The sequence below is a fragment of the Hyperoodon ampullatus genome, assembly GCF_949752795.1.
Source record: "Hyperoodon ampullatus genome assembly, chromosome: X".
In the NCBI taxonomy this organism is placed as follows: domain Eukaryota; kingdom Metazoa; phylum Chordata; class Mammalia; order Artiodactyla; family Ziphiidae; genus Hyperoodon; species Hyperoodon ampullatus.
Genome location: NC_136913.1, coordinates 55,297,930 through 55,311,464, shown reverse-complemented (window position 1 = coordinate 55,311,464; position 13,535 = coordinate 55,297,930). Strand labels below are relative to the sequence as shown.

At 39.2% G+C, this 13,535-nt stretch overlaps 1 protein-coding gene across 1 annotated transcript in view; it reads left to right on the top strand.

Annotated features, from left to right (window-relative positions):
- Window positions 1-1,367: 1,367 nt before the first annotated feature.
- EDA2R (ectodysplasin A2 receptor) overlaps window positions 1,368-13,535 on the top strand; it is a gene marked incomplete at both ends in the record, with an annotated part of 53,873 nt that continues 41,705 nt past the window's right edge. The window contains one exon of the mRNA XM_079727393.1: window positions 1,368-1,454. Coding sequence (XP_079583519.1) covers window positions 1,368-1,454 — 87 coding nt within the window. The remainder of the gene's footprint in view (window positions 1,455-13,535) is intronic.

The window sequence follows — 13,535 nt, the reverse complement described above, 5'->3', positions numbered from 1 at the left end:
GGTGCATTCAAGCAAAAATGCCAGACAGGATGACTTACCCCATCGCTATTGGGGACTTCTGAAGGGAGGAGTGATGGTCTCTCAAGGTGTACATTCACACTCTCCTCTCTTCTGACTGGAAGTACATACTTAGGACTTTCAGTACTTTGAGAAGCCACCTGAAGTTCACCTTGGCATAAGGTCAAGGAGTGCACAAAGAATCTCATCCCACCTTTCTCTTTGAGCAGTGAAAGCCCCATGTATCAGTTACTTACATTAAAATTCACCTTTGTAGAAAACTCTCTCTCTACATACTTAACTCTGTCTTATTTTGTATAGCTTTTCAAATCCTTCAGAATGCTTTGATGGACCTTAGCTCATTTAATCATCCCAAGAGCTATATAAGGTAGGTGAGGAATATACTTCCCCCTTTCTTCAAATTAAGTAACTAAGGCCAGAAAAAATAAAGTGAATCATCCAGGGTCATAGGTTGAAAGAAGAAGAGCCAAGTAAGTTGACCAACCATCCCAATTTACCTGAGACTGTCCCAGTTTTAACACTGAAAGTCCCATGTCCTGAGGAAGCTTCTTAGTCCTAAGTGAACCTGGATGATTGGTTACCCTATATCCAGGATAGAACCCATATCTCCCAACACTCTGACCAATGCTAGTGCCACTGCCCTATGCCATTTTTATTATGAGAACTGTTATCTGACTAGTGTTTCCTTTTCTCTACACCTTAGTGTACCAGCACATTTATTCATGCTGGGCCATTCTCCCTTCTACCCAGACAAGGACAGAACCAATGACAGCTAGTTCTCCTCAAAGTTAAAGACAGTTTTGGCAAAAGGGAACCATGTTTCAGCTTTCTCATCCACAAAAGAAGGATGATAATCTCTATATTGCTTACCTCACATGGATGTTGTATGGATCAAATATAATGGGTATTAAAGTGCTTTCTAAACTGTTAATAGCTGGTAACATGTGAAAGATTGTGGTTATTCTCTACTCCCTAGGCAGAAGCCAGCTCCTTGTCTTATTCTCTTTCCAGTTCAGCAAGTGTTATAGCCACTAACTGTGTGAACTTTGGTGAATCCCTTGGTCTCTGTGCTTCATTTTCCTCATATGCAAAATTAGGCTAATAATTCTTGATATGGTTGTTTTAAAGGTTGAATTATTACTTGTAAACCACTTAAGAGTTCTTGGCACATGGTCAGTGCTATATATGCATTAGCTGTTTTGGGTTGGCTTTCTCAACCCTTATAACCCAGGACCAGAGACTAGATTAAGAGGCCCATAAACCAATTGACATGGAAGCCACAACTTACATTGAAATCCCTTTCCACTAGTTCCCTAATTGTTGTGTGCTGTGCCCATAGCATTCCCACCATGGATTGCCAAGAAAATGAGCACTGGGACCAATCGGGACGGTGTGTCGCTTGCCAACTCTGTGGGCCTGGACAAGAGCTCTCCAAGGTAAGTCCCCCTGGTCAGGATACTTATTTCTGTCACATCTTAGGAACCAGACTGGCAACCAAGAGAGTCCAAGATTAGGAGAGACATCCCCATCCGTGTCTAATCAGTTTAGTAGATAAAACAAACCAAAGATTATGACAGGGGACTTCTCTGGTGGTCCAGTGGTTAAGACTTCACCTTCCAATGCAGGGGGTGCGGGTTCCATCCCTGGTCGGGGAGCTAAGATCCCACATGCCTCAAGGCCAAAAAAAACAAAACATAAATCAGAAGCAATATTGTAATAAATTCAGTAGACTTTAAAAAAAATGGTCCACATCAAAAAAACCAGAAAACAAAGATTATGACAATAGCAGTCACAGCTCCATTAAGAAGTCAACCTGGCAGCATCAGGGGTAGGGGAGGATTCCATAAGACAGTGGGGTATTTCAAGAGTAAATGTGTAATGCAAAGGCCTAGGAAGGCTGTTTGGTATTAGGGACATATTTCAACTAAAGCAGGGCCCACTCGTTTGGGGTTCAGGAGCCAGATATCAGGTCTTGGGAATGGGAAAGAGAGAAGAACTGAGTAGTCTGAAATGTGGCCTCTGTCTAGAGGGACTGGGCCACTGAGGAAACTGCAAGACAGGCTTCATTGATGGGGAACTAGGGAGGGTCTAGAATCCTAATTAGTGGTAAGGGTCAGAACAAAACCACCTACAAAGCAGGGATTTTATACACAGCCCTGTCTTGCAGAGCTGGGGCTGCTTAATTGTTCCTGCTTTACGTCCCTGTTGGTCCCAGAACCTGGGGGTGGTATTAAATTTAGGCTGCAGCTGGGAACACAAAGGCTGGGAACAGACAGCTGGCAGATTTTTTTTTCCACACTCACATATTTTATGAAGTCATTCATTAATTCAACAATCACTTATTGAACACCTACAAAGTAGCAGGCATGGTTGTAGCCACTGTGGGTATGGTAAAACAGACAAAATTATTTGCCTTCATGAACATTACCTTTTAATTAGTGGAGCAAACAATGAACAAGATACATACATAGATATGGAAGTATGGCAAGAATTATTTACAGTGACCTGATACAGAGTAACTGGGTGGCTGCTTAGATCAGGTAGCAAGGGAAGGCCTCTCTAAGGAGGGGCCTTTTGGGGAGAGAATACAGCTAGTGCACAGTTCCAAGGTGAGAATGAGCTAGGCATGTTCAAGAAAGAGGAAGAAGGTAAGTGCAGCTGATGATTGGTGAGTGAGAGGTAGAGTAGTACATAATGAGGTCACAGAGGGAGGTATTGGCCAAACCATGGGAATCTTTAAGTTTATGATGAGAAATATTAATTTTTTAAAAAGCACACTAGGAACACTTTGGATGGTTTTAGTTAGGAGAGTGACATGATACTCTGACTGAAACAAAAGGTATCAATTATTTAGCCCGCCTCCTTCCTACCTCCCTATTTCACAAATGAAGAGACTAAGGCCCAGGGATATTAACAGACAAGCACTAACTCTAATTTTAACTCTTTACACATAGCATTCTATATCACAGTGGGGTGCCCACATGGTTAATAGGGGATCCCAAGACCAAGGAAAAGTCTTCAGAAGTTAGGTCATGGTAGACATTAGGGTGGACCCAATGGAATAAGCTACTTAGCTTGAAAAAATCTATTTTAAATATCACATTCATCTTCATGATCAAAAGTCTCGGCACTCCTATAAGAACAACCTCTGAGAAATGTTCCTGTCATGTACATGGCCATTACCTTTAAAACCATCCATATTTACAAACCTGAACTTCTCCAAGGGAGAAAAATACGTCTTTCTGTTAAAATGCTGTTACCAAATTCTCAAAAAGTGGCTCATGATGAAGTGTGCATTTGTCTAAGCACCTGTTTTGTTGTCATTTATTTCAGCACCACTAGAAAGCTCAGAAAAAATGAATGAACTGCAGTATTGTGTTCCTGCAACTGCTTTATGTAAAAACAGCTTGTACTTGTAGAGCAGTCTGTACTTTGTAAAGAGCTTTCATGTGCATTATCTCATTTGGCTCTCGAGTCTCACCAAGAAGGTATTTTGAGCCCCATTTTAGATGTTGAAACTGAGACTCAGAGAACGTATGCGACTTGCTCAAAGTCACAGTGGTTCAGTGAAAATTGGATATACATTTGTTTGAGTCCCAGATTTGCTGTGGGCAAATTAGTTAATCTTTGATTAAATTAGGATGTACTAAGTTAAAGGTAACATAAAACTTACCAGTGACTTGAACCATAAACACATTTATTTATGTAATGAAATTTGGAAGCAGGGATCCTTGTGGTTGGGTGGGCAGATCAACAATATCGTCAAGGACCCAGGCTCTTTTTATCCTACATCCTGGGCACCTTGCTATTTTTTCCTCATGCTTGTGGCCTCCTGGTTAACATAACTCAAAGCATTACATCTTCACATCAGAGTCAAAGTCAGGAAGAAGGGGCAGAGACAAAGTAGCGTGACATTGTTAGTGAAGAAGTATTTTCCTAGAAGCTCCCCAACAGATTTCCCTTTGTATGTTATGGGCCAGAGTTGTGCATTATAAGTATCTCAAAACTGCTGGGAGTGCTAGGACATGAGTCCTAGCAAACAAAAATGGAATTTCCGTAATGGACTAAGACCAATCAAGAATCACTTCTTGGACTTCCCTGGTGGTGCACTGGTTAAGAATCCGCCTGCCAATGCAGAGGACATGGGTTCCAGCCCTGGTCCGGGAAGATCCCACATGTCACAGAACAACCAAGCCCGTGTGCCACAACTACTGAGCCTGCACTCTAGAGCCCACAAGCCACAACTACCGAAGCCCATGTGCCTAGAGCTCATGCTCTGCAACAACAGAAGCCACCACAATGAGAAGCCCACACACCACAATGAAGAGGAGCCCCACCTCGAGGCAACTAGAGAAAGCCCTCACACAGCAACAAAGACCCAATGCAGCCAGAAAGGAAGGAAGGGAGGGAGGGAGAGTCAGTTCTTAAGGTTGGTCACTTTGCCACCCAGAATGAAATCAGTGTTCTGTTAGTAAGGAAGAAAATGGGCAATGACGTTTGGATAAGGAGTTAACAGCATCTGACACAGTCTTGTTTTTATAATTTATTTTATTTAGTTTTAAAGTTCACTCATATGAACCATAAACATCACTGTAAATAAATATTTAAAGAAAATCAACACTCTTTCCTCAGGACACATTTTTAGATGTATAATTGTCAAGCTAAATAATGCATACAGTTTTAAGATTCCTGTAATATATTAGCAGATAGCAATTGTGATTTTTTTTTTACTAATTTCCACTATAATTACATTTATTTTCAACAGTTCATGGAATTCTTATATCCCAGAAGCCTAACCACACATAAATAATGTGTGTTTCTATAATCTATTAATTTTGTCTTCTTTTGTAACATTAAATTACTAACATATGAGGACTTTATGTTAATTTCTTTTTTACTTTTTTCTATTTGATAGGGGAAAATATCACCTTTTGGTGTTTGTTTATTTGCAGTTTTGTGAACCGTTTCTGTTTGCTTGTTTTTTCTCTTCTATTCATTGTTTATTGTTCATTCTTCACTCATGTAAGGCACCTGAGTAGAAAAACAGACAGAATAATATGGGGTATTTTAAAAATCATTTATATAATGTGTAATACTTTTAAAAATCAGAAATGGTTTTGAATTTTATTTCATTTTATCATTCATTATCTCTTGACTATTTTATGTATGTCCCTTTGATATATAAATTTGATGACATATATTAATAAATTCCAAAATTAATGTATCTTGCATCCCGAGGATAATTTTATTGTGATTTTTGATTAAATGCCCTCTTATGTTTTATAAGTTAACATTTTACTTATAATAAATAAGTACTCAGCACTATCAGCATCAAAACTTATATAACAACTGTGCTAGCTTGGTAAAATTAATTAAGAAGATCAATGTTTTTCTGGTTATAAAACTGGTTAGTAGCAAAAGGGTTTTTGGGGACTTGATCATTTGAACAAATTTTCTTTGCTTCCTCATTAGAAAAGAAAAAAATTTCAATATAAATTTTTCATGATAATTTCTTCCTTTTTAATTTCTTAAGAAATGAAACATCTATTTATTCAAGGAATTCTTGTTGAGGACAATTTGATAGTGTTTATCCACAATGCCAATCTCTGCTTTTAATTGGTGTACTTAAACCATTTATATTTAAAGTAATTGTTGATATGTTAGACCATTTTATCATTTTAGATTTTTCTGTTTCTTGTTCTTCCATTTGTCTTTTCTTGACCCCCTGTGGGTTACTTGAACATTTTTTTTTAGGATTCCATCTTGATATATTTGTAGGGTTTTTGTACAGTTTCCTTGAAATCATTCTGGGTACAGTAAGTCCCCTACAAAGTTTAAGTTGTGAACTTTCAAAGATGTGAAAATGCATTCCATCAACATCAGGCGTGAGTGAAATTGAAGCTTGCCTTCCGTCTCCTATTGCTGACGATCCTTCAGCTCTACCATCTCCCACCTCCTCTCCCTCCTCCAGTCAGTAACTCTTCTTGCCTGTTCACTCAATGCCAGCCCCTGTATGCCAGCTGTTGTACTGTACTACTATACTTTTCAAGGTACTATACTGTAAGATTCAAATTTTTTCTTTATTCTGTGTTTGTTTGTTATGTATTATTTGTGTGAAAAGTATTATAAACCTATTACAGCACAGTACTATATAGTCGATTGTATTAGTTGGGTACCTAGGCTAACTTTGTTGGACTTACAAAAAAACTGGACTTAATGAACACGCTCTCAGAGTGGAACTCGTTTGTATATAGAGGACTTACTGTATTACAATATACACATGAGACTTACCACTCTCCAATGTTATCAACATTTTACCATTTTTAGTACAGTATGGAAACAGTACTTCTACTTTGGTTCCTTTACTTTCCTTACTTCCAAATATCATTGCTTTGACTATTAGACAATTTTATGTTTTTTTTTTGTGTGTGTGGTATGCGGACCTCTTACTGTTGTGGTCTCTCCCATTGTGGAGCACAGGCTCTGGACGCACAGGCCCAGCGGCCATGGCTCACAGGCCCAGCTGCTCCACGGCATGTGGGATCTTCCCGGACCGGGGCACGAACCCGTGTCCCCTTCATCGGCAGGCGGACTCTCAACCACTGCGCCACCAGGGAAGCCCTATGATTTTTCTTTTAATCATTAAAAAATATATAAAACTGATGAGAAGTACAGTTTATTGTATATAGCCATATTTTTGTTCTTCCAATGTTCTTTTTTTCCTTCCTGATGCTCCAAAATTCCTTCTTCTATCATTTTATCATCTCCTTTCTGTTTGGAATTTTCTTTCTTTTGAAGAACTCCTTTTAGCCATTCTTTAAGGGTACATCTACTAGCAACAAATTCTTTTAGTTTTCCTTTGCCTTAGAATGTCTTTATTTCATGTTAATTCCTGAAGGATGGTTTCAACGGATATAGAATTTGAACTTGTGGCAGTTCTTTTCTTTCAGCACTTGAAAAACATTGACCACTTCATTCTGGCCTCCATGGCTTCAGATAGAAACCTGCTGTCATTCCTATTGGTATGGTCTTTAATTAATGTCAATTATTTTGTAGCTACTTCCAAGATTTTTTCTTTGTCTTTAGTTTTTAGAACTTTCATTACAATGTGTACTGGTGTTCATTTCTTTGACTTTCTTCTATTTGAGAATTTCTCATCCTCTTGAATCTGTAGATCTTTTGCCAAATTTGTGAAGTATTCAACATTTATTTCTTTGAAAGTATTTTTAGACACATATTTTCCTTTTCTTTTCATGAGACTCTGATAATATAATTGTTTGATCTTTCATTGTTGTCCCACAGGTCCATGATAGCATACATTCTATTTTTGTGTCCTCAAGTTCAGTGATTCTATTATCTGTCATCTCCTCCCTACTATTGAGTTCATACAGTGAGATTTATATTTTATTTTTATAATTTCTATCTAAAATTACATATTTTTATAATTCCTATTTCTTTTTCGAGATTTTTTATTTCTTCTTTTGTTTCAAGATGATGTGTGATTGCTTGTTGAAACATTTTATGATGCCTGCCTTAAAATCCTTGTCAGATCATTCCAACATCTGTTTCATCTAAGTGTTGGTGTCAGTTGATTGCTTTTTCTTAGTCATGTTGTAGTTCCCTGATTCTTGTTATGACAGGATATTTTTCTTTCATATTTTGGACATTTTTGTCAATTATATTAGGAAACTCAGGGTTCCAGTTAAATCTTTTATGTTAGCAGGCAGTTACCTGTTTAGGTTTATCACACAGGTCCTTGCCTACTTTTGTGAGTCTGGTTCTAACAACAATTTAATTTTCAGGGTCTTTGTGGTTGTGATTTTGGTCTGTGTGGTTTATCTGGTGCTGCTATGGCTCTCACTACTCTCTGCTGGTGCTGCCTAAGGGGTGTAAGGAATTGGGCCAGGTCACTGGTGCATCTAGATTAGAGGAAGGAAGTCTCTGAGTTGTGGGAGAAAGGATATTTCTCAGGCCAGACCACTTCTTGTGGTAGGATACCACTGCAATGCACCATGGCCACATGTCTCTAGATGAGGGAGAAGTCTCAGAACCACAGGACAAAGAGGCCTCTTGGACTGGATATGTGTTGTTTTGAAATCCCCCTTTCACCCACTGCAGCCTGGTGTCTCTGGTTATGGAAGAAGTTTCCCAGAATGGGTCACTTGTTGTGATACATCATTATACCTCAAGCCTGCTTATATGTGAAACATAGATGATAATGCACAGTTTACAGAGTTTTGTGAAGAATAAACAAGAATATAAGACCATGAGAGCAGGAATTTGTCTGGTTGATTCAATTTAGTCACAACATCCAGAATAGCATCCTGACACATAGTAGTCACTCATTAAGTATTTTCTGAATTAATGAATTGATGAATAAAATAAAAAGGCATGGCTGACACATGGTTATTCTCAATAAATGCTAGCTAGCTAGTTCTCATCATTCTCTTCTCTAGCAAGTGAACAAGGGAAGAGTGAGGCTCATGTCTTTTTACTCCAATGATCTTTTTCTTTTTTTATGATTGGAGTAGGGGCCCATCCAACTCCAATATAACCTCATGTTAACTAATACATCTGCAGTGACCTATTTCCAAATAAAGTCACATTCTTAGCTACTGGGGTTTAGAATTTTAACTTTTGAATTTTGGGAGGGACACAATTTAACCTGTAGCACTACCTCACTAAAGTGCTGTGTGAGGATTTGCTGTAATTATTACTAGTAAGTAGACATATGAAAGAATTACAATATAAATAATTATTATTACTATTTGAGGCCCTACTATGTGTCAGGGACTATATTGTTATACTTCCTTTTTTTTTTTTTTTTTTTTTTTTTTTTTGCTGTACACGGACCCCTCACTGTTGTGGCCTCTCCCGTTGCAGAGCACAGGCTCTGGACATGCAGGCTCAGTGGCCATGGCTCACGGGCCCAGCCACTCCGCGGCATGTGGGATCTTCCTGGACCGGGGCACAAACCCGTGTCGCCTGCATCGGCAGGCGGACTCTCAACCACTGCACCACCAGGGAAGCCCTGTATGACAGTCTTTAGATTCATCCACGTCTCTACAAATAATCCAATTTCGTTCCTCTTTATGGCTGAGTAATATTCCATTATATATATGTACCACATCTTCTTTATCCAGTCCTCTGTTGATGAATGTTTAGGTTGCTTCCATGTCCTGGCTATTGTAAATAGAGCTGCAGTGAATATTGTGGTACATGAGTCTTTTTGAATTATGACTTTCTCAGGTTACATGCCCAGGAGTGGGATTGCTGGGTCATATGGTAGTTCTATTTTTAATCTTTAAGGAACCTCCATACTGTTCTCCATAGATACTGTACCAATGTACATTCCTATCAACAGTGTAGGAGTGTTCCCTTTTCTTTACATCCTCTTCAGCATTTATTGTTTATAGATTTTCTGATGATGTACATTCTGACCAGTGTGAGATGATACTTCATTGTAGTTTTGATTCACATTTCTCTAATAATTAATGATGTTGAGCAGCTTCTCATGTGTTTGTTGGCCATCTGTATGTCTCCTTGGGAAAAATGTCATTTTAGGCATTCCATCCACTTTTGGACTGGGTTCTTTGTTTTCATGATAGTGAGCTGCATGACCTGTTTGTATACTTTGGCAATTAATCCATTTTCAATTCTTTCATTTGCAAATATTTGGTTGGCCAAAATGTTCATTCGTGGTTTTCTGTACCATCTTATGGAAATCCCTGAACTGACATTTTGGCCAATCCAATTTTTTTTGTCCCATTCTGAGGGTTGTCTTTTCATTTTGTCTATGGTTACCTTTGGGGTACAAAAACTTTTAAGTTTAATTAGGTCCCGTTTGTTTTTGTCCTTTTTTTCATTACTCTATGTGGTAGGTCAAAAAAGATCTTACTGTGATTTACAACAAGCAGTGTTCTGCCTGTTTTCCTCTAAGAGTTTTACAGGGTCTAGCCTTACATTCAGGTCTTTAATCCATTTTGAGTTTATTTTTGTGTATGGTGTTAGGGAGTGTTCTAATTTTATTCTTTTACATGTAGCTATTCAGTTTTCTCAGCACCACTCTTTGAAGAGACTCCCTTCTCTCCATTGAATATTCTTGCTGCTTTGTCATCTATTAGGTGACCATAGGTGTGTGGGTTTAACTCTGGGCTGCCTATCCTGCTCCACTCATCTATAGTTTTGTTTTTGTGCCAGAACCATACTGTCTTGATGACCATGGCTCTATAGCATGCTCTGAAGTCAGGGAACCTGTTTCCTCCAACTTCGTTTTTCCTTCTGAAGATTGATTTGGCTCTTCGGGGTATTTTGTGTTTCCATACAAATTGTAAAATTTTTGAGCTAATTCAGTAAAAAATGCCATCGGTTATTTGATAGGAAATGTGCTGAATGTGTAGATTGCTTTGTGTAGTATAGTTATTTTCACAGTATTGATTCTTCAAATCAAAGAACATGGTATATCTCTCCATCTGTTTGTGTTGTCTTGGATTACTTTCATCAGTATCTTATAGATTTCTGAGTACAGGTCTTTTGCCTCCTTAGGTAGGTTTATTCCTAGTTATTTTATTATATTTGTTGTGACGGTAAATGAGATTGTTTCCTTAATTCCTCTTTCTGATCTTTTATTGTTAGTGTATAGGAAAGCAAGAGATTTCTGTGTATTAATTTTGTATCCTACAACTTTACCAAATTCATTGATGAGCTGTAGTAGTTTTCCTGTAGCATATTTATGAGTTTCAATGCATAGTATCATGTCATCAGCAAACAGGGACAGTTTTAATTCTTATTCTCCAATTTGGATTCCTTTTACTTCTTTCTTCTATGATTGCAATGGTTAGGGCTTCCCAAACTATGTTGAATAATAGTGGCATAAGTGGACATCTCCGTCTTGTTCCTGATCCTGGAGGAAATGTTACAGTTTTTAACCACTGAAAATAAGGTTTGCTGTGGGTTTTTTTGTATATGGCCTTTATTATGTTGAATTAGGTTCCCTCTTTGCCAACTTTCCGGAAAGTTTTTATATAAATGGGTGTTGAGGAGGACCTTCAAGATGGCAGAGGAGTAAGAAGTGGAGATCACCTTCCTCCCAACAAATACATCAAAAATACATCTACATGTGGAAAAACTCCTACAGAACACCTACTGGATGCTGGCAGAAGTCCTCAGACTTCCCAAAAGGCAAGAAACTCCCCACGTACCTGGGTAAGGCAAAAGGTAAAAGGAAAAACAGAGACAAAAGAATAGGGATGGGACCTGCATTTCTGGGAGGGAGTTGTGAAGGAGCAAAAGTTTCCACACACAAGGAAACCCCTTCACCGGTGGAGACGAGAGGTGGAGGGGTGTGAGTGTCGAGGCATGGAGGAGAGCACAATAACAGGGGTGCAGAGGGCAAAGCAGAGAGATTCCCACACAGAAGATTGGAACTGACAAGCACTCACCAGCCTGCAAGGCTTGTCTGCTCACCCAGCAGGGCTGGTGGGGGCTGGGAGCTGAGGCACAGAGTTCGGATTTCAGACCCCAGGGAGTGGACTGGGGTTGGCTACATGAACACAGCCTGAAGGGGGCTAGTGCACCACAGCTAGCTGGGAGGGAGTCCAGGAAAAAGTCTGGAACTGCCTAAGAGGCAAGAGACCATTGTTTTTGGGTGTACAAGGAGAGGGGATTCAGAGCACATCCTAAAAGAGCTCCAGAGACAGGCGCGAGTTGCAGCTATCAGCACCAGATATCAAACACCGGAGAAGGGCATGAAATGCTAAGGCTGCTGTTGCAGCCACCAATTAGCCTGTGTGCAAGCACAGGTCACTATCCACAACTCCATTCCCAGAGCCTGTGCAGCCCGACATGCCATGGTCCCATGATCCAGGGACAACTTCCCTGGGAGAACACATGGCGTGCCTCAGGCTGTTGCAATATCATACTGGCCTCTGCTTCCCCAGGCTCGTACCGCATTCCATACCCCTCCCTCCACCCAGCTCAAGTGAGTCAGAGCCCCCTAATCAGCTGCTACTTTTACCCCTTCCTGTCTTGGGGGGAGAACAAACACCCTCAGGTGATCTTCACACAGAGGTGGGGAGAAATCCAAAGCTGAAACCCAAGATATGTGCAAACAAAGAAGAGAAAGGGAAATTTCTCCCAGAAGCTTCAGGAACACCAGAGTAAATCTCCACAATCAACTTCATGTACCCAGTTTCTCTGGAATACCAGAATAAACATTGAAGCATCCCAAAATTCAGGGGGTGGACTTTGGGAGCAAATGTAGACTGGGGGTTTGCATTCTGCTTCTAATTTGTTTCTGGTTTTATGTTTATCTTAGTTTAATACTTAGAGCTTATTATTACTTGTACATTTGTTTATTGATTTCTTTGCTCTCTATCTTTATATATATATATATATATAAATATATATAAATATATATATATATATATAAATATATATTATTTTTCTTTTTCCCTTTCGGTGAGGTGTATGTGCATGCTTCTTTGTATGATTTTGTCTATACAGCTTTATTTTGCCATTTCTCCTAGGGTTCTCTCTTTCCTTTTGTTTGTTTAGTATTTTTTGTTCATATAGTCTTTAGCACTTGTTGTCACTGGTGGATTTGCTTTTTGGTTTGGTTGCTCTGTTTCTTTTTTTAATTAGTTTTTTTTAATATTGTTTGAATTTTAATAATTTTATTTCTTTTCTTTTCTTTCTTTCCTTCTTTCTTTTTTCTTCTCCATTTTCTTCTGAGCCATGTGGCTGACAGGGTCTTGATGGTCCAAATGGGTGTCAGGGCTGAGCTTCAGAGGTTGGAGAGATAAGTTCAGGATACTGGTCCACAAGCGAACTCTGGCCCCATGTAATATCAAATGGCAAGAGCTTTCCCAGAGATCTCCATCTCAACACTAAAACTCAGCTCCAGTCGTTGACCAGCAAACTACAGTGATGGACACCCTATGCCAAACAACTAGCAAGACAAGAACACAACACCACCCAATAGCAGAGAGGATGCCTAAAATCACAGTGCACAGACACACCAAAACACACCACCAGACGTGGTCATACCCACCAGAAAGACAAGATCCAGTCTCATCCACCAGAAAACAGGCACCTGTCCCCTCCACCAGGAAGGGTACACAACACACTAAACCAATATTAGCCACTGGGGACAGACACCAAGACCAACGGGAACTATGAATGCACAGCCTGTGAAAAGGAGACCCCAAACACGGTAAGTTAAATAAAAGGAGAAGATAAATATGCAGCAGATGAAGGAGCAATGTAAAAACCCACCAGAACAAACAAATGAATAAGAAATAGGCAGTCTACCTGAAACAGAATATAGAGTAATGATAGTAAAGATGATCCAAAATCTTGGAAATAGATGGAGAAAATACATGAAACGTTTAACAAGGACCTAGAAGAACTAAAGAGCAAACAAACAATAAAGAATGACAAAATAAATGAAATTAAATATTCTCCAGAAGGAATCAATAGAAGAATAACTGAGGCAGAAGAACAGATAAGTGACCTGG